The 20,868-nt window shown below is 49.1% G+C and overlaps 1 protein-coding gene across 1 annotated transcript in view; it reads right to left on the reverse strand.

The window, feature by feature from the left end:
• Nucleotides 1-20,868, reverse strand: part of robo1 (roundabout, axon guidance receptor, homolog 1 (Drosophila)) — a 434,162-nt gene that overhangs the window by 299,852 nt on the left and 113,442 nt on the right. Inside the window, exon 3 of the mRNA XM_064301511.1 lies at nucleotides 17,428-17,577. Coding sequence (XP_064157581.1) covers nucleotides 17,428-17,521 — 94 coding nt within the window. The 5' untranslated portion in view covers nucleotides 17,522-17,577. The remainder of the gene's footprint in view (nucleotides 1-17,427; nucleotides 17,578-20,868) is intronic.

Here is a 20,868-nt window from a genome sequence, read left to right on the forward strand (position 1 = left end):
AAAATATATGAATAATTGACAAAATATCAATAAGTCAGATTGTGCCAAAGGTACTTCTCTTTCAGACGAAGCCTTTTGTGTGATTGAAAATGTTCCCGCAGCTCGCCCTCAGATTACATAACTCACCGCATGCAAAATTAATTACGAACACGATACTCATCGACCCTTCCCCGTGCATCTGTCTGCGCGTGACATTAATGCTTTATCTTCCTGACCGGACCTTGACTGCACGGGCAGCACCGTTCGCAGAACTAATGCGATCGCAGATCTGCTCGCGTCGGAAAACGTGTCCATCGGCAGCGCCGGACAACGGGTCACGATGAAAAAACAAAAACAAAACGTAACGCGAAACCAGATAAAACAGCCGGCATTGGCTGAGCCTCGACCTATCAGATCGCTCCGTCCCTTCGTAAGGACAAACTGGCAGAGGAACGGGGCCAAATGTAACGGCCTCTTGGCGAGGACGATTGCGCTATAAAAACAATAGCGGACAGTGCTGGGCACCCCTCATATCGTCTATCTTCATGTTAGATCTGAATTACATTAATTGAAAATGGTGGGGGAGGGGGGGAGGACACTTCTGTTTGTATAAAGTTATGATGGTGAATGCAGCCATCTGTGTCATTCCAAATACACCACACAAATTGTTTAAAATAGTTCTGAATGACAACAGACGCCATCATTGCTCTTGGCGCTCCACTGTATACCGCAAGCTACCCCTTTCCTAGTACAGCCGCGAGTTTAGAGACCTCCCCCAGACTTCTTTCTTTGTTTCAGAAAAACTGAAGGTTTTACAACACTTCTGCCTTTTCGCTATCAGGTTTTTTTTATCGTGTTGATATCATTCAGCTCTGTGTATAATGCGACACAAGGATTTTTTTTTTTTTTATCTCCCCGATTACCATTTCAGCAAACGGAAAGACACCCCCTCAAGTCTAGACATTAATCCTGTTGATCGACATCCCCAACGCCCCCCCACCCCCCCCCCACACCCCGACATTGTTTCTTATCCACGCCATTAGAGAAACACTGACATGCACACAGACAGCAGAGGGACGGAGGAGGAGGAGAGAGCCGCTGGTGATGTAATGAAGGTGGAGGTGGAACAGCCTCACACCGGTCAGATAAGAGCAGCTAATAAAAAAACCACACCCTGTCTTCATTTCCTAAAACACAGAGAAGCAGGGCCCTATCTATCTATCTCTCTCTCATCTCTCTCCTCTTCTCTCTCTACTCTTCTCGTCTCTCTCTTCTCTCTCTCTCTACTCTCTCTGCTCTCGGTCCTATATGCTGTCCGTCCTTCCTACGGCGCGTCGCAGGCACTTCCACGCTAGGACTGTGCAGTACGTGCGGGACACAGACGAGACAGAGGCAATGAAGAGGGAGTGCAGAGCGAGAGACGGAGAGACAGAGACAGAGACAGATAGAGAGAGGGGGGGTGAGAGAGAGAGAGAGAAAGGGAGAGAGAGTGGACGAGAGACGAGGAAGAGAGAGGAGAGAGGAGGGGAGAGAGAGGGGGGGTGGAGGGAGGGAGGAGGCGGAAGGGAGGGGGGGGGGAGAGAGACAGACAGAGAGAGAGAGGGGGGGCGAGAGAGAGTGATAGGAAGAGAGACAGAGCGAGCAAGAGAAAGAGAGAGAGAGAGAGAGAGAGGTGTGCATGGAACACAAAGTCATTATCTTTTAAATAAAATGAGACTTCTAAAAGGCGGGGCTGCGGAATTCAAGCGCCTGTGCCGTGATTGGACAGCAGTCAGTGCGGAACCTGTTCCCACGCAGGTCCAAAGGTACGCACAGCTGGTGGCAGAGCTGCGTAGGACAGGAAACCTGACAGACAAAATGGTGGCACGAATATCTGAGGAATGACAACATCCTGTGCCACCCTCAGCCTGTTCTGGACTGGACTAGTCCCCAACTTTTCAAAATACAAGCGTGATACTGGTGGTGATATAAGAGGCTTTGTCGAAAATTGCACTTCACCCAATCCCTCAGATAAAGTGAAACCCTTATCAAGGGACCAATCCCAGACTTCCCCCTTATATTTGAAACTTAATTTACGGGCTAGATTTTTGAGCGGTGGGGGGTGTGGGCGTGGGGGGGGGGGGGTGGTGGTAGATTTGTGGGAAAGCCATGGTACAATCGTATTCTCTCATAATTCCAAACACAAGGCTCACATTAGCCCTGTAACTTAACTGTACCCCAGCTGAAGCATTACCACACCAGGCTGAACGGATCAAATAACATTTTTGCCACTCTAAGCTGAGATACATATTCATGAGGGAAGAAAGGAAAAAAAAGAAAAGAAAAGGTACTCTATTCACTTGTTAAATAGCTGTTGTGTGAAAGAGAATCTCTTGGATGAGAGGCAAGTAGGCAGGTTAGTCCAGTAGGCCTACGCAGTCATCAGCAAGGACAGGCACTCAGGTGCTCTCCATACCAGCCCTTCTCCCAGTAATTACATAAAACCAAATGTCGTTTATTTATTTATTTATTTATTTATTCATTTATTTCATGCATTTAACTCAGTGAGCAAACATGAACGCTGAGTCAACATTCTAATTATCTGTTTTCGGGCTTCTCCGGCCCGCTCCTTTACGGTATAAAACCCCATTAATGAGCCTCTTCAGCGCACCTGCTTAGCCTGCTAATGTACGGACGTGTTTGTTCTGACGAGATTATTAAAAAATCTAAAATGCACGCTGCTCATTTTTCTCCTCCCAGTTCAGCTGCCCAAGCTACAGTAACTAAGAGCAACAGATTATTATCTAATTCGGTACTTTAGATGAAAATTTGATGACTAATTGAGTTTTCTCTTTTTTGGAGAAAAGTGGTATTATTGGCAATGTAACTCACTGCGCAGTAAGCAGTGAGCGGTATCCAGGTAACGCTTGCCAATTCGCAAAGCGCTGGCAGAGCTTTGGCCGCCGCTGTTCAGATAATGGGAGAACGAGGAGACGCGGGCCTCTGATTAAATCCAAGAGCGGCATTCAGAAAATTGAAAGCGGTTTACTTAACGCCGATCTGCCGCATCCAGCAAAACCGAACTGAACACAGGGGTTCCCCCGCCCCCCACCTCTACGCTGCTTTGAAGTGATACGTGCGCGAGTCATTATTATGGTTATTATTCATTATGCTTCGGACAAAGAAGGAAAAGGAGACCGAAAGGGAGATGCAGAATGTTTTCAGGCGTGGAGGAAAGGCAGATCGCTCTCCACGTGTGAGCAGCCTCTTCAGAAGCCGAAGAGAGGAACAAGTACGCCCCTAACGAGCAGCCTCGTGATCATTAACAGCACGCTGCTGCGGACCCATTAAAACCACGGCCGTATAATTTAAAACAGGCAGTGAGAAAGCCAGGTAAATACCAGATGAGTATCAGCAGTCAAAACTGCGAACGTGCTGTGCCACAGCAAGAGCAAAGACAGATCAGGTGCACAGGTGAGATTCACTGTGCTGGTGCACAGGAGAGAATACTGTGCTAGTGCACAGGAGCGAAACCTGTGCTGGTGCACAGGAGAGAATACTGTGCTAGTGCACAGGAGCCAAACCTGTGCTGGTGCACAGGAGAGATCACTGTGCTAGTGCACAGGAGCAAAACCTGTGCTGGTGCACAGGAGAGAATACTGTGCTAGTGCACAGGAGCCAAACCTGTGCTGGCGCACAGGAGAGATCACTGTGCTGATTATTTGTCAGAATCCGCTCTGTCCTGGATCAGAATGTTATGGTAGAAAGCAGTCCTCCTCCTCGCCTTCCTCTATCAGTCCCGCGTCCCAGAACGCATCTCTTTCGGGAAAGAGAGAGAGCGAGCGAGCGAGCGAGGGTGGGGTCAGGGACAGGGACGGACAAAAGACGCCATTAAATTCGGCGCTCGTCATCCCGGCCGCCCTTTCACATGCAAAGCGCCGGGCCTCGGTCGGGGCCGAGGGGGACGCCGACAATTACCGCCGGAGCCGCCGCCGCCGCCGCCGCCGCCGCAGCGGATCCTTTGTCGTGTGATTGACAAATGAATGGAGCGGCACAGGTTCCCTTTTAAAATGGGATGGGACGGGAGAGCGGGAGAGATCAGCTCCCGTGGCCTGGTCTAAAAAAAATAGGGATAGCTTATAATGGAACAAAAAAGCGCACGAGCATTCAGAGCGGCGCATATTTTAATACATTCACAAAGCACACCCCGGCAAACTGCAATTTACCGTTTGGTGTTTCAGGCCGTCTCGGGGGGGGGGGGGGGGACACGATGTGCCCGTTTTGCCGAAGATTTCACCGTCACCGCGGTACTTAACTCCACCGCGGTCGGGATGTCGGCGATGCCAGGGCGCCGTCTCACGGCTGTACGGCACGTACCCGCAAAGTGGTGGGTTCTCCTGAAGTCGGGCGAACGCGATCGGCAAAGTTAGACGACGGATTTAAACGCCGGCGCACGGCGATTTTGAAGCATAACCATGGCAACCTAAGCAGTTCTGAAGTGTGGCCCAATTCTGAAAAAAGTCAATACTTCTACCTAGATGAGATTGCTGCAATTTTTTTCGAACACCCCCCCCCCCCCCCCCCCCTTTTAGTGACATGATAACTCATTCATAACTGAGAGAAATATTTTGAAAGCTGCAGATGATCGAGTTTTAAATTGGTCAACATCCAACCTTCACAGATTCCTGCTGGGGAAATATAGGAATTTTTTCAGCCACAACAGAATGATTCATCTCCCTCTGCTGACATGCAGCACAGAAATATCAAAGCATGTGCATCTACGTATGATCGTAAACCCCATCTCCCATAATGCACCCCTCCTGTACACACACACACACCTGACTGCATCTGAATGCTGTATCGCAGGAAGGCGAAAATAAGAATCCGTGCAAAACAATCACCCCCCTTTTCTTCCAAGGAGCTTTCTCATTTCATAAATTGCATTGATTCAGGGAGAAAAGTTGCAGGTCAGCATGCTTTTTTTAAATTTTATTTTACGAGTTCCGAGAAATACCAGTGACATTATTCATTCCAGTAGCATTACCATAAACATGCACAGTGGGGCCTAATGCAGTTTTACGGCCCTAATGCAGTCCCCTTGTCACAAACGCTCCCCCTTGGCCGTCCAACATGGCTTCCATCCACCTAGGAGGCCGACCTGGATCTGCAGTTCTCTCATGATGGGTGCCCACATTTCCACAAGGCCACAGTGCAACGCGTATCCCTCGAACCCGGTCTCAAAGCGCGCAGTTCTGCTGGATACTGTGACCTAACCTCCTTGTCAGAGCTTCGTTTCATGCTTACGCTGTCAGGAAAAAAGAAAAATCCGGCTCTGACCTCTGTCAGGTCAAACACATTGCACTGACCACACGCGCGCCATAATGCGTTTAAAAAAAAAACAGAATTAGAATGAGGCGATGAGAAATGGATTAGCCGAATATTAACCCAATAAAGGGTGTCAAGAGCCAAAAGGGTACCGTCGCTACTGGAGGGGGTCAACCACAGAGAGGGCTGACACAGCAGTGCTGACTGCTGACATTCTGTCTCGCGCTCTTCTTCCTCCCTCCCTCCCTCCCTCCCTCCATCCCTCTCTCCCTCCATCCCTCCTCCCCATTGGCTTCCTCTTTCTGCAAGACGAGATTGTACGCGAGCAGAGGGCTCTTGGGTAAAAAGAAGAAGAGGAAAAAAAAAAGAAAAAAGCGAAACGTGAGGTTGGTGACACTGAAAAGAGTGTTTCCTTTCATCACGCCGCAAACCATCTGTCTCTTCGCCGCGAACCTCTTAACACCTCATCGAATTGATTTCGAACGCAAAAAGGGAGAGAGAGAAGGTTTTTATCGCATACGCATACGCCCACGCACACAAAGAAGCCACGGCCTTCTTCAAAGAGACCGAAAACGACGACGGTATCGGAGCTCGCGTTGAACGCCTGGAAACGGAATCACAGACGCTGTTCAGAAAAGAACGTTAGCGCTCGATATCCTCCTCAATACCAGCTCGACAATTTCCCGCACGGTCAAAGGGAGACAAAGAATCCACTTTGCGAGCCCCCAGCCCAGAGAAAGATGATCTGTACGGTCTTGAACAAAGAAAAGCACAATGATAGTGCCTAACACCTTTTCTGAGAAAACTTCCCATGAGTCACAGGCAACCAAAAATGAATAACAGGTGACATCATGGGGTCATTGTGTGGAGCACTACAAGCTTGTGCACGGAAAACGAACTTGCTGAAGATGCTGCAGATGTAACAGCGGAGAGGGTGTGGGGTGTGAGGGGATGGCGGGTGGGGGGGGGAGGGGATGGCAGGTTGGGGGGGTGGGGGGGTGTTGCTGCAGGGGGGGAGAGGTTGTGTGCGTATCCGGCATGCGCTGGGAGGGAGGGAGCCGCGCAGTGAAATTAATTTGCGGTGCGGCGGGTTCTTCGGCAGCCGCGGGGAGACGACCTCTCTCCCCTTCTTGCTCCCTCCCTCCCTCCCTCCGCTCCTCTCCCTTCTCCTCCCTCCCTCCCTCCCTCCCTCCCTCCCTCCCTCTCTCCCTCCCTCCCTCCCTCCCTCTCTCTCTCTCTCTCTCTTGTCTCTCTCTCTCTCTCCCCTTCTTGCTCTCTCTCTCTCTCCCCTTCCTGCTCCCTCCTTCCTCTCTCTCTCCGTTGCCGCGGGGTCATCCCTGACATGTCGTTGTTCACGGCAGCTCTGGGGGGGGGGGGGGGGGTAATCCCGCTCTGTCACACTTGGCTGTGGGGGGGGGGGGTGCTGTGTGAATGCAGACTGGACGCAGTCTGAAATGCTCAAATGGACAAACCACATGGGAATGAATACTACATAACACACATGCTTATGCCACATACCAGTCAATCATACACACCGCCCCTGGCCTTCTATGCTCCTTGCATGATCACAATGGCACTCCAACAACGATTTTAGATGTCAGACACGTCCAAGTGTACGTGCTACAGACAGTAATATTCGGTACATTATTAGAACCCAATTTTATATTGTTCTCCAGAAAACAAACTGAACTCAGCCAGCCAAGTAACGTTCTTGCAGGTGGGGTAGAGAAAGCATACTTTGCATTCTTATAATTTTGTTAGGTCGTAAACATGTTATTTCTTCCTAAGATTTATTTTTTCCTTCATAAGAAAGTGATGCCTGTGCCCATTTACAACATGGCTTGAAAGTTGTCATTAGGTAGATGGTAAACAAAGAAATACATAAATGTTATTCTGTAACACTTGACAGAAACTACCACATCCTTACTGTAACCCTGCACAGTTCTTTGTCTTAGCGAGGCATGGTACAACCTCATACGGTACAAATAACTCATATATTCAAATTTAATTTCAAAACCTTTACATCTCTATGAAGACTGACCGAGCCTGTCCTGAATACCGAATCTCCACAATCCCAGTTCATTCTTCTCTTTTTTAGCATTTTGCATCCCACTGTACTTGTCATACCACCCGTCACCACGGAGACGTCACACTGACAGACGTGCTCCCGGTGCAGTATTACCGGACGAACAATGTTGCTGTTGTGTCACCATGATCTCCGTGTTTACCGAACGTGTTTTCAACACTGCATCGCATATGACATTCTTCCCTCACCCGCCCTGTCACTATCAAAAACAACAGGGTGAAGAGACGCTCGCACGCCCATGGTTCAACTCCGCCGATCATCGAAACATAATGACTTCAATTACACGAGGGAATGTAGAGAGCGAGAGAGAGAGAGAGAGAGAGAGAGAGAGAGAGCAAGCGTGACACATTTTCTATAAACAATCTGAGGGCAGTTCAGGAAGAGACCGTGCGGAGCGCAGCGGACGCTCGGATGGTAAATGATTATTTCTGCTGTCAGCGTTTTTATGATGGCTTTAGAGGGATCCGGCTGTTTTGTTGACAGAACAGTATATTACAGTGGGCTTCAGCGTCTCTCCGTCCGGGGACTTTGTTTAGTCAGTTTAAGAGTGTTGCTAATTTGCTTGGACGTGACACTTTCATGTTCAGATCTTTGTCATTTTCTCGAGACGCCTCTCCCTCCGGGCCTCCCCGACTCCCACGCTCCATAAATTTGAAAGCAGCATCTTCGCGGTGGTAAATATGGGTGGAAAAGTGTGTTAATACTTCCACACGCAGAGGGATTTATTCACAAAATTACTGGCTGGGATTTTTACAGGCCAATGGATCCGTCAAAATCAGAGACACAATGATATGTTCAGAGATGAGCCGAGTCGCTTGTTCTTGTAGTTAGGCTTTTTATGTGTTAAGGGTGCAGAGAAACACATAAAGCATACACACACACACACACACACACTGTAAACACACACACACTGTAAACACACAAGCACACACATACACACACACACACAAATACTGTAAACACACAAGCACACACATACACACACGCACACACACACACGCACTCACACACTCACACACTCACTCACTCACACACTCACTCACTCACTCACTCACGCACACACACACACGCACTCACACACTCACTCACTCACACTCACTCACTCACACACACACACACACACACACACACACACACGCACACACACACTCACACACACACTCACACACACACACTCACACACACTCACACACACACACACACACACACACACACACACACTCACTCACACACACACACACTCACTCACACGCGCACACACGCGCACACACTCACACACTCTGTCTCTGTGTGTCTGTCTCACTCACACACTCACTCACACTCATACACTCACTCACACACACACACTCACACACGCACACACACACTCACACACACACTCACACACACACTCACACTCACTCACACACTCACTCACACACATACACTCACACACACTCACACCACACACGCACACACTCACTCACTCACTCACTCACTCACTCACTCACTCACTCACTCACTCACTCACTACCACTCACTCACTCACTCACTCACTCACACACACTCACACGCACTCACACACACACTCACTCACACTCACTCACACACTCACTCACACGCGCACACGTGCACACACTCACTCACACGCGCACACGTGCACACACTCACTCACACACTCACACACACGCCTCCCTATCCCTTCTCTGGGAATCTCTCATCATTAAACGCGGGCCTGAGGGTGTGTGTGCGGGGCAGGCGGTGGAGACGCCGCCCCGCCCCAACGCTGTAATTAAACGGCTGCCGCACGCAGCAGAAAGAATGGAGGTGATAAGTGCTCCTCCTCTCACCGCCCCGGGGCCAGAAGCATCGCCAGACGCTCGGAACAATAAGGTTATCCGGAGACAAACTCGCCTTCAGGTAAAAACGGAGATGGAGGACGTGTAAACGACAAGTCGTTTCGCGGGGAAAAAAAACTCTTTTTCGTTTTTCTGTTTCGGGGAACGTAGGAAAGTCATGAATCAAGATGAATAAATAAATAAATAAATAAACGCAACCGTCGCAGGAGAAACTGTTCAGGAGCGTGTCGAAGATTGGTGTGTTTCAGCGTTTCAGCGACGCGTAAAGAATGCACACATTGTGGACCGTACACATAAATTAAAAGAACTGCACAAGCGCCACACAGTAGCAAAGGTATTAAATTTCATGCTAACGTCTGGGCTTTATCACCTAATTAAAAGTTTCAGTCTTACCGAGGGTCCCTGAATCAGGCTGTTTAATTGGACTTGGGTATTTTGCAATCTGTTGCACAAGTTCAAGTGCAAATTAAGCACAAAGTGAATTTGCAGGCTTCACGGTCAGAGGTGTAAAATCCAGGTTCAGTAAGTAAAAATACCCCCCAAGTATTTTTGTTCCAATCACCCGGACTTGCTAATTAGCACAGTTCTCCAGCCAGGAGGTAGAACTAACGAATGAAATCAGCTGGCCCAGAGTTCATGGGTGGAAGAAACTCACGGCAAGACTTTCACTTTCCCGACGCCTGGACTTTCCAGCTCTGCTTACGATAATCGGTTTCTGCTCACAGACCAGAAGTTTGGTCCACTCCAGTCCGAAGCTAAACTAGATAAACTAGAATGAACACATTACATTTTCTGAACACATTTGTGATTGCATTTTTATAGAGATAAGAGACTCACATTTACAGTCCTGTTGACCAGGATAGAAAACTTTGGTTCTTTTGTCTACTGTGGGTTGTTAATTAGAGCGGACAAGACTGCGGATTACACCATTTGCGAACCACGAAAAACAACTTTTCACCACAAAAACTCTCCTGTTCCGTAGCCCCCACGCCATCAGAACGGCTCCCAAGTTTCAACCTCCCCAAAAAAACCAAAACAAACACAAGCAGCAGAACCAGAACCAGACGCCGGAGTCCACGAGGATAATGCCATGGCTCCAGCATCATGCTGGGGCAAAAAACATGCCCAACACGCACAGAAATTAATCTGACAGGAGGGACAGCAGAAACTGTCTGCGCAATTCACCCAATGACGATAAGAACAGGATCAAGTGATGGACCAAGGATTCTCCATGGCTAAACAAGATTATGCATAAGCAATGTATGCCTTGTGCTGTCATGTTTAAGTCTAGGCTTAAAGCCACAATTGGTGGAAAAACGCAGTTTTTCTTTTAGATTCAACGCGATGTCTGTCTGACCCTGCAGATTTGGTTATCTCTAATATCAGGGTTTTAGGACTGTTTCGGAGAGTTCACTGCTGGGACAGGCCTCTGGTTCTCACTATCCTCCTGAAGTTTATCAGCAGTGGGGATGCACGCCAGAGAGATTAACCCCCCCCCCCCCACCTTTATTTTTGCATTGAATTTTATATTGTAATTTTTTTTTAAAGTATAATTAAGTGTGTAAAAAAAAAAAAAAAAAAAAACACCCCACTGAGGTGTAAATTCATACATCGTTATGAGGATTCTCTTCAGAGATGTTCCATAACATATGATTACTGTGGGGAAAAAAAATTACTTACCGTAATTCTATATTTTTAATGCATAAAACTGGAATTCGGCGTATTGCTTCTGCATAAACCAACGACGCGGATGAGACTATATCAGCATATGTGCATAACCTACAGGAAGGATATCGACTTTTTTAAATTTTATTTTGTAGTGGCAGAGATCTTACAAACTTCCTAGAAACAAATCAGCCATTATTATACAATACATAAAAAGCAGAAGATGTAAAAAAGAGAAAAGGTACCACACATTTACAATCTCCGTCAAGAACCATTCATTCTCGCATTCATTCCTTTATGCCTCCCCAGTCTACCATGCGGCCCCTCTCCCAAATCACAGCCCTGAGAAAAATGGAAATTCGGTGCCAAAAGGAAACATTCCATCCAAACACAATTACCAGGGACAATTTGCAAAGAGCCATATGGAGCAATCCGCAATTGCTCTTCCTGGGGAGAAAAAAAAAAAATTCATAAATAATAATTTCTTTCAAAAAAAAAAAAAAAAATGGGCCAACAAGATGCCCCATACATAGCATGTCAGATTACCCCCCCCCCCCATCTCACTGGTAAGAGCTTTCCTTTGCTGCATGCCAAGAGGAGATATTACCAGTTAGACCCCGCAGACCTCGATGGAGATGAAATGAGAAAGGGGAAATGTAACGAATGTTCCGTGTACCATGCTGGGATTAGACTGTCTCATCCCCCCCCCCCGTTCCCAGTGTCCAATTAGAATGGAATTCAGATATAGCCATTGGGGCTCAATTCTACAGTGAAATTCAGCAATGTCAAACTGGCGGCAAAAATAAAATTGAGCGTGATGTAATTTCTACACCGAGCCAACCTCTCCCCCCCCTTCCCCTCCTCCCTCCACCCCCTCCCCATCCACAATAAAATCAAAGACCTACGCTAAAGAAAACAAGGGGGGGCGATGGAAAAATAAAAAACGGGGTGACTCGCGGTGCGAAACACTAATCAGGTGTGCGTCAGGCGCGTTTCGGAGAGAGATACATTCTCCTCGCGGTGTTTTCTCCGCCGCCGCCGCCGCCGCGCCGGTTATAAACTTCCGTGTCCGTCTTGGGCAATTGGTTTCTTAATTTAAAAAGGTCAGTGCGGTTTCCGTGTAATTCAATACCCCTCGTAGCGCTGCGGCGGGCTAGCAAGCAAGCACACACACACAGTACCGTACCGTACTGTACAACCACAGAAGAAAGAGACGCATGAGGCTGAATACAGAGCGCATTGAGGCGTGAAAAAAAACACGGACGGTGCCGGTGTCGGGCGCGACCCCGTACGGTAGGCCGCAGACCGGGCCGACGGAAGCTACTAGAACAGCGTGCGTCGGCCATGTTGCTGGGAGAGGGCTCTGAGCGCCCCGTCCCCCTGCTGGCCCCTGGAGCGACTGCGCGTCCGAGCGCTAAGAGAGCAGCTTTTCGCCGAGTTGAGCCCAGCGTTTGATCAGCAAACAAGGTTAAACTGGCTGAGGCGGAGAAAAAGGCAGTCAAACAGATCTCTCTCTCTCTCTCTCTCTCTCTCTCTCTCTCTCTCTCTCTCTGAAGAGGGTTATTCCGCTGAATTAAGTCCTCACCTTTTCTCGCGACCTGAGAGACAAATCAAAAGGCAATTTACAGCTTCGCAGGCAGCCGCTTCACCACCTTCAAATAAAACCGACCGGGGAAACGACTGAAAATGTACACGAGGACCGTTAAAAAGGAACGCACAGCTGTTCAAACGTAACTGACGCTGTCAGCAACCGACAGGCAAAGGAGGCACGTTAAACTTCACAGGGAAATAACGACAGCCTTGTTTTCGCACTTTTCCATCGCTACGCAAAGCCGTATTTCGTAAAAAAAAGGAGAAATGTGAAAGAATAAACATGGTGGGAAAAGGCCAAAGCCGTTAATAAGCACTTGAGCTGCAGAGAGACCGAGAGAGAGACAGAGTGGAGGGGAAACACAGCTCAATGTGTCGCTGTGAAAGACAGCTGTGTAATCACAGGAAGCTAGCCAGCGCGCTAACCTCTGTCATGCTCACATGATGAGGGCGGGGTCAGGAAAGAGGAGAGGGAGAAGAGAGAGAGTGGGACCGGGATGTGACAAGAGAATGGGGATTGGGGGAGGGAGGGATGGAGGGAGGGAGAGAGAAAGAGAGAGAGACAGTGGAAGGGAAACACAGCTCACTGAGACGCTGTGAAGGGTGGCTATGTAATCACAGGAAGCTGGCCAGCGCGCTAACCTCTGTGACTCTGAGATGATGTGCAGTTATCAGGATGGGGTCAGGAGAGAGGAGAGAGAGAGGGACAGAGAGAGAGAGAGAGAGAGAGAGAGGAATTTCAGAGTGGAGGGCAGATTCACTGTGTCAGCAGGACATTAGCATTTCAAATTTTATTAGAATAATTATGGACATTGGGTATTATTAGGGGAATTTAACATGTTTTCCATAATTAATGTGGAAAGATTGTAACGCAGGGTCTCAGTAAACCTAGCACTAGTTAAAAATAAAAAGAGAGGGCCGTCTGGGTAGTGTAGAGGTATAAGCACTCGATTGGCAGTGTTCGCGGGTGATTGTTGCATTAGCGACCCCTACTGGTTGGACGGGGCGCCTGTTCAGCAGGGAGGGGATCTGGGGGAGATAGCATAAACCTCCTGGCGTTACGCTCTCCCAGTGAAACTCCTCGCTGTCAGGTGAAAAGAAGTGGCTGGCGACTACACACGTATCGGAGGAGGCATGTGGTAGTCTACACCCTCCCCAGACCGACAGAGGATAGCGCATCGACCAGGAATGTGATACACACGGGGAATTGGTATAACGACTAAATTGGGGGAAGAAAAATGGCAAAATAAAAAAATAAAGAGGGAGAGACAGAGGGAGAGAGGGAGCGCGCGAGTGAGAGAGAGAGATGCATACATTTGTTTTCAGCCTTTTCTGCAGTGTGTCCATGACACAGGGTGGACTCTGACATTTGTAGTGACGGTATCTTGTTAGGCTCATCTTCCCACAGGAAAAGAAGAGAGGAGAGTACACAAAGACGGATGAAAGACTCAGAGAAAAATCAACAATCGGTAAAAAAGCTCTTTTGTAAAAACAGAGATGAGCTTATAGGGGTCTCTCTCTCTCTCCCAAGCAGCACTGTTTACCCCCCGGGCCAGGGCGAATTAAAAAGACCGGGGGCTGTCACGAAATATTTTACCCCCGCGGTTAAAGAAAGACTGCTTGACATTTTCCCGCGCGCGTGTCACCTCTCCGGAAAGATAAAGGCAGCCAGGTTCCCTTCGAAGGGAGGGCAGAGGGGGCCCGGGTACCTGACTGCAGGCCGAGTCATTTCACTCATCTCATGGCTGAGAGCCCACCGGCGAGCTCCTTCCTGGGCCCCCGATACCATCTCAGACGCTCAGACGCTCAGACGTGGGGGCAAACTCCGGGGCTCAGGGGGGAGCACCGGCGAACCGAAAACGTCTCTCTCTCTCTCTCTTGCGCACCCCTCGAATCCCTGGCGGGGAACTGCAGAGAGAGAGAGCGAGCGAGCGAGCAGCAGGGCTTTTACGCGCGATTAGCTTTAGCTTCCTGTGTCTTAGGAGGATTCGCTTAAAGTTCCGATCTGCCTGAGGTCCCCTCTCATTCCCAGAGGAATGGCCCTCCGAAGCAATTCTGCTGTATTTAAGACAATTTACGGTGCCCGCGTAACTAAGCATTTATTGATTTAATATGAAATGAAAGGCTTGCATATATATATGTATTTATGCATATGACAGACTAGAATGGTAGTACAGACAGAGATGGAGAGAGTAAAGAAAGAGGGAGAAGGCGTGTGAGGCTTTGCTTCCAGTAGACATTTTTGTACTTTTCTGTTTCTCAGTGTCTATTTTTTACTTTTGTGATTCTCACCCCCCACCCCCCACCCCCACAACACACACGCACCATTTTTAAATTTTATTTTTGTATTTGTGGCTTCACTACTGAAATAAGACTTGAGAGAGACAGTAATGCATATTATTATCTGCAGCATTAGCGATTTTAGGATTGTCTATGGGCAAAAATCCCTACATTATTCCCATTGCACCATTTATGAATGATTTAAGAAGACAATTTGTGATATCCATGCGAAGAGACATATTTTTATCTATGCAAGATCGCTACTTAGGACCACGAATAATGGATTTTACAAAAACTAGCGTTTGAAAAGCTCACGCAGGCTGTGGTGTTGAAAACGTGAACACATTCCTGATTTAAATAGCAGGCAGCAGCAGATATCATCGGGTCTGTAAGACGGGGAATTTGAGTGTACGTAGGTGCACTCCTGCCTTATTCATCACAAGGCCTGTAGACCCCTGGCCATCCGCACAGCCCATGCAGAGCAACGCTTCTGCAAAGAGATTGAATTCCAAGATTGAAATTACAGCAGCATACACCCACGAACACACATTCGAACACACGCATATGCGCACACACACACATGCTCACCCACACCCACACACACACCCACACACACATACATACACAGATGCATATATACACACACACACACACACACGCATACATGCACACGCACACATACGCTCTCACACACACACATGCACACTCAGACACGCACACACACACACACACCACTGAGACTCATAAGTAGGGGAAGCACGCAAGGCCCAAGTTGACAAGTAAATTGCTTTCCCGGATGGTACAAAAAGAAAGTAAAACAGAAAAGAAAATGGAAGGAAATGCAGGGGAAAAAAGTAAATGAGAGGTGAGAAGCAATAGAAAGAGGGACAGAGGGAAAAGGAGAGAGAGCAGAGAGAGGGCAGCGAGCGTGAAAACACCTCATCCAAGAGCCAATTCCTGGAGCGATCGCCCCATCAGATGACAATTAGGGGAGTGAAAGAGAGGGGAAATACAGGTGGTGCCCGTGAATTGATTGCGGATTTTGAGTGACAGTGCCCCCCCCCCCCATCCGACCCACCCCCCCCCCCACCCCCCCCCCTCCACCACACCTGGTCCGCCTCAGACTCCTTTCCACCATTTCAAGAGGAGACAGAAGTGGAACAGCCACACAGAGTTTGGGCTTGTCACCAAAACCTGCCTCCACTTTACTTTTTTTTTTTTCTTTCACTGAGGGCAACTTTACTCCTGCATCAGTCACCGGAAGGATTTGTGCATGTTTAAAGAAACAAACACCTACATATATGTTTATGGGTTTATTTCTCCTTTCATCATATACCTATGAACACATTAGGCTTTGAGATTAAAGATTCGACAGCCTTAACTACTGGTTTACAGGCACATTATTTTATTCTATGCCACAAGTGTTAAACCTTCAGAGAAGCATTTCTTTCTCAGCAACAACTTCCTCTAAAAAAAGAAATTGCATTCAGAAATAATTATGTGAGCATATGAACTTCGATATCTGCGACATCAAGCATGCTCTCTTCAGTCGGAAAATCAGTCGCTGAACACTGATTGGGTTTAAGGGCTGTGTTCTTTCGTCCCCCGGACGAACGTGAGTGATATATATTTCTCAGTGTTACCGACTTCATTCATGAGTGTCTTTTTTGTAACCGTGAATAATAAATGCACATCGAGCCGAGAATCGTTTTTCTTTTCATTCCGGACACAAGCTGTTCTTTCGCAAAAAAAAAAAAAAAAAAGGCATATGCACGGAATCCCAGCAGGAAATGAGAATCGAGATAGCGCCGGTCAACAAAACGCTCGAGTCCAGCCCCCGACGATCCGGGTTCGGCCAGATCTAAATTACCATCTCCCGCCTTATCCGCCGTGCGAACTCTCCACGCCGCGCCGCGACGCGATTAGCGGCTAGCGGTTTATCTCTCCCAACACGTCGGGGTTGGCGAGATGCGTATCAGTGCGGCAGACAGACAGGTGGATGTGCAGGCAGACAGGCAGACAGGCAGACAGACAGACAGACAGTTCAGGAATCTGAAACCAATGGAAATAACACGGGGACAAAGCCACAACCAGTTGAAACGGAGGACTGCAAATCCGCGTATCGCACATCCCCATTACTCACGTATCGATTGACGTGAGGTACAGTTACCCATTTGTCCATGAAATGGGATGTCTTTATCACCAACACTTCTGTTCATGCATTGTTCATTTTTATATACTGCATATTAATTAAGATATTACTTTTTTAACGTGTGTCGGTTGTAATTATCATACATTTCTGGCATGTGAATCTCCACCTTGTGAAATTACTGCTAATTATTTATTATTTAACAGCCCCAGCACAAAATAGTAGTCAAATACTACAACATTGAGTGAGATTTTTGGACCTTGTACAAGAAAAGCTGCACAGATACTAAATCCAGCGATCGCATGCGTGAATCTGATTTTGTTTCAATTCCTAGGTAGGAAATGGGGCGGAAAGCCTAAGAGGTAATCAATTAATGATGAATTAGAAACTGATTATTATTGATCAGCAGCTGGGATCCCTGGGCCAGTCATCGGAGGCCATTGATTGGGCTGAGGCTTTGATTGCCCTGACCCCTCAGCCTTGGCGTGATGTGACACAGAGCCCGTCTCACGGTTGGGGACAGGTGCGCTCCTCACCTGGAACGAAGGGTCCCTCCTGCGACTGGGACCGGGCGAGCCCGAGGAGGGTGGCGATGACGAAGGGCGCGACGCCTGACCACGTGACCCGCATGGTGCCGCCGCTCACTGCGCTGGCATCACTCGGCAGGGCTTCCGCACGCGCTCAGTCTGGACGGACAGACAGACAGACAGAGAGGGGGGGTCAGGAAGGACGACTGGACAGGCAGACAGGCAGAAGGACCAAGGAGAGAAGAGCTCCTGCTCTAGACAGGTCAACAAGTTCTATGTAAAAACACTGATAAGACTGTGTGCTTCTCATTCAATCATAGCAAACACACAGCATTATTGTACATTACATTATATTACAGGCATTTAGCAGACACTCTTATCCAGAGTGACTTACACAACTTTTACACAGCATTTACATTGCATCCATTTATACAGCTGGATATATACTGGATACATACAAGCTGGATATACGTATATAAGCAATGCAGGTTAAGTACCTTGTCCTACCCAGGAATCGAACCTGTGACCTTTAGATTACAAGACCAGTTCCATACCCATTATACTACGCTGCCACCCCCATACAGTGTCATGTGCCCCAGAGAGGAAGGCAGCAGACGTATTCAGAGATGAGGAAGCAGCTCAGTTGCCGTTCGGCAGGAAAGATCGACAAGCTTCACACGTTCACAAACACAGTCCAGTGCCCTTAAGAAATGACAGGCCTGGGCTTATTACTCAGCTCAGTGTACTACAGACACAGCAAAGAGACACAAGTGTGTGTTTGGATGGGAGCCGGTGCAGAATGTCCCACCAGCGCCCCCTACAGTTCAGCGCAGGGACTGGCCCACAGCGACACGACTCGTCTGTACCATAAAAACTGACCATTTGGTTTCACCGATCAGCCATCTGTGGGGAAAAAAAAAATCTGGCCCCCCTCCCTGTTTAAATGCTTTAACTGAAGCCCAGATTCCTCCATCTGACACACTTCCTCCCACCCACCCTCTACCCTAACCCCTCCCACGCACCACCCTACCCCCCTCTCCTTTGCTGCCTCTCTCTTCTTCTCCTCCTCCTCCTCCTCACTGCCAGGTCCTCATGCCGAACATCTGCCAGTCTGCAGGCCAGCCGCCGAAACGAACATCTGTCACTCACGTTCGTCCAGGGAAACGAAAGAACACAGCCCTTAAACCCAATCAGTGTTCAGCGACTGATTTTCCGACTGAAGAGAGCATGCTTGATGTCGCAGATATCGAAGCTATCTATAAATACATATAACACCTGTGGGTAAATTGCATTTGATATGGAAACTCATTAAAAATGTATCTTATCTAAGACATGATTACACAGTTCTCCAATTACAGTAATATATTATAACTCAGTTTACTCAGTTTTCGCAGTCTGTGACCCATGTACCTAACTGGCTGGAATCTGAGGAACTTTGCTGTAAAACCAATGACGCCTTAAACAGAACTGAAACAAGCATGGCTAATGTTTGACGGAGGGGGAGGGGGGCGGGGAACAGATAAGCGAAAAATGTAAAATCTCACATGAAATTGATGATCCTTGGGCAGCAGGATCAGCAGCAGATATAAAAAAATGTAGAGTGAGAGTCCCAGAGGAGCCCCCAAAAAGCGCTCTGATGTACGCTCTCGTGCTCGTTCTGATACACGAGCACCCATCCATCAACCTCCTCAAATGCCTGAGCAAGGGCGTCATCAACTCTGACTATGCAGATAGCTGGGGGAGGGGGGAAAAAAACCAAGTTCTCATTTTACATGGATGGAGGGGAAGGGAGGGGGGGGGGGCAGGGGAGCTTAACTGAAGCCAATTAACTGGCAGACGAGCCTCCCAGAGAGCCGGCGGGAGGGGAAGCCGCGTTATCGCGCCTGGGTAATTAAGCCAATGAGTCCCCCAGGGCAGCCCTCTCCGGCTACCGCCACGGTCAGCTGTTACCGCCACGGTCTCCCCACGGTCTCCAGCTAACCGCTACGGTCTCCCCACGGTCTCCAGCTAACCGCTACGGTCTCCCCACGGTCTCCAGCTAACCGCTACGGTCTCCAGCTAACCGCTACGGTCTCCCCACGGTCTCCAGCTAACCCCCACGGTCTCCCCACGGTCTCCAGCTAACCCCCACGGTCTCCCCACGGTCTCTAAGCTAACCACCACGGTCTCCCCACGGTCTCCAGCTAACCACCACGGTCTCCCCACGGTCTCCAGCTAACCGCTACGGTCTCCCCACGGTCTCCAGCTACCCGCCACGATCTCCAGCTAACCGCTACGGTCTCCAGCTAACCGCTACGGTCTCCCCACGGTCTCCAGCTAACCTCTACGGTTTCCCCACGGTCTCCAGCTAACCGCTACGGTCTCCAGCTAACCGCTACGGTCTCCCCACGGTCTCCAGCTAACCGCTATGGTCTCCAGCTAACCGCTACGGTCTCCCCACGGTCTCTAAGCTAACCGTTACGGTCTCCCCACAGTCTCCAGCTAACCGCTACGGTCTCCCCACGGTCTCCAGCTAACCGCTACGGTCTCCCCACAGTCTCCAGCTAACCGCTACGGTCTCCCCACGGTCTCCAGCTAACCGCTACGGTCTCCCCACGGTCTCCAGCTAACCGCTACGGTCTCCCCACAGTCTCCAGCTAACCGCTACGGTCTCCCCACGGACTCTAAGCTAACCGCTACGGTCTCCCCACGGACTCTAAGCTAACCGCTACGGTCTCCCCACGGTCTCCAGCTACCGCCACGGTCTACGGGGCCGGGCGGCGGGCGGAGCTTTGTGCGTCTTATCGCCATGGCAGCCCGTCACAATCGCGCATCGTGTCTCGCACAATCTCCGCCATTTGCATTCGCCGATGACGGGCGAAGCGCGTTCTTCGGCCGCTGAATGGTGAGAGCGTAGTCAGAGAATAGGCGGGGGGAGGGGGGGGTCACACGGATATTTTTGTTGTACCCCCCCGCCAAACACACCTCCTCCTGTGAAAGACAATCAGTCCTCCACCTTCCCAGAATCCCCGTGTCGCTGCCGGGCACGGACAGGAGATTCAATTTTTCCCGATAATTGTGCCAGATAACCGGCTCATCCTCCTTTCAGAAGCGATCTGATAAATACCCAATTACGAGCAAGGACGAGTGAGGGAGACGAGGGGGGATGAAGAGCCAGGATGGGGGAGTCTGAGGGTCGAGCACACTGGGGTGGAAGGAGGGTCTCCTCATCAACCCAGACTGGTCATTTTGATTAATGAAAAGAATAGGTACACACACACACACGCACGCACGCATGCACGCACACACGCACACAGGCACGCACACGCACACACACACGCACACACACACACACACGCACCTGTGCACACACACACACACACACACACAAATTGCCCCTAAAGGACAATCAATCAATGCTCACGCAGAAAACAAACAAATAAAGGGCGTCCATTTCTCCGATTTGCGTGC

The sequence above is a fragment of the Anguilla rostrata genome, chromosome 12, assembly GCF_018555375.3.
Source record: "Anguilla rostrata isolate EN2019 chromosome 12, ASM1855537v3, whole genome shotgun sequence".
Taxonomy (NCBI): domain Eukaryota; kingdom Metazoa; phylum Chordata; class Actinopteri; order Anguilliformes; family Anguillidae; genus Anguilla; species Anguilla rostrata.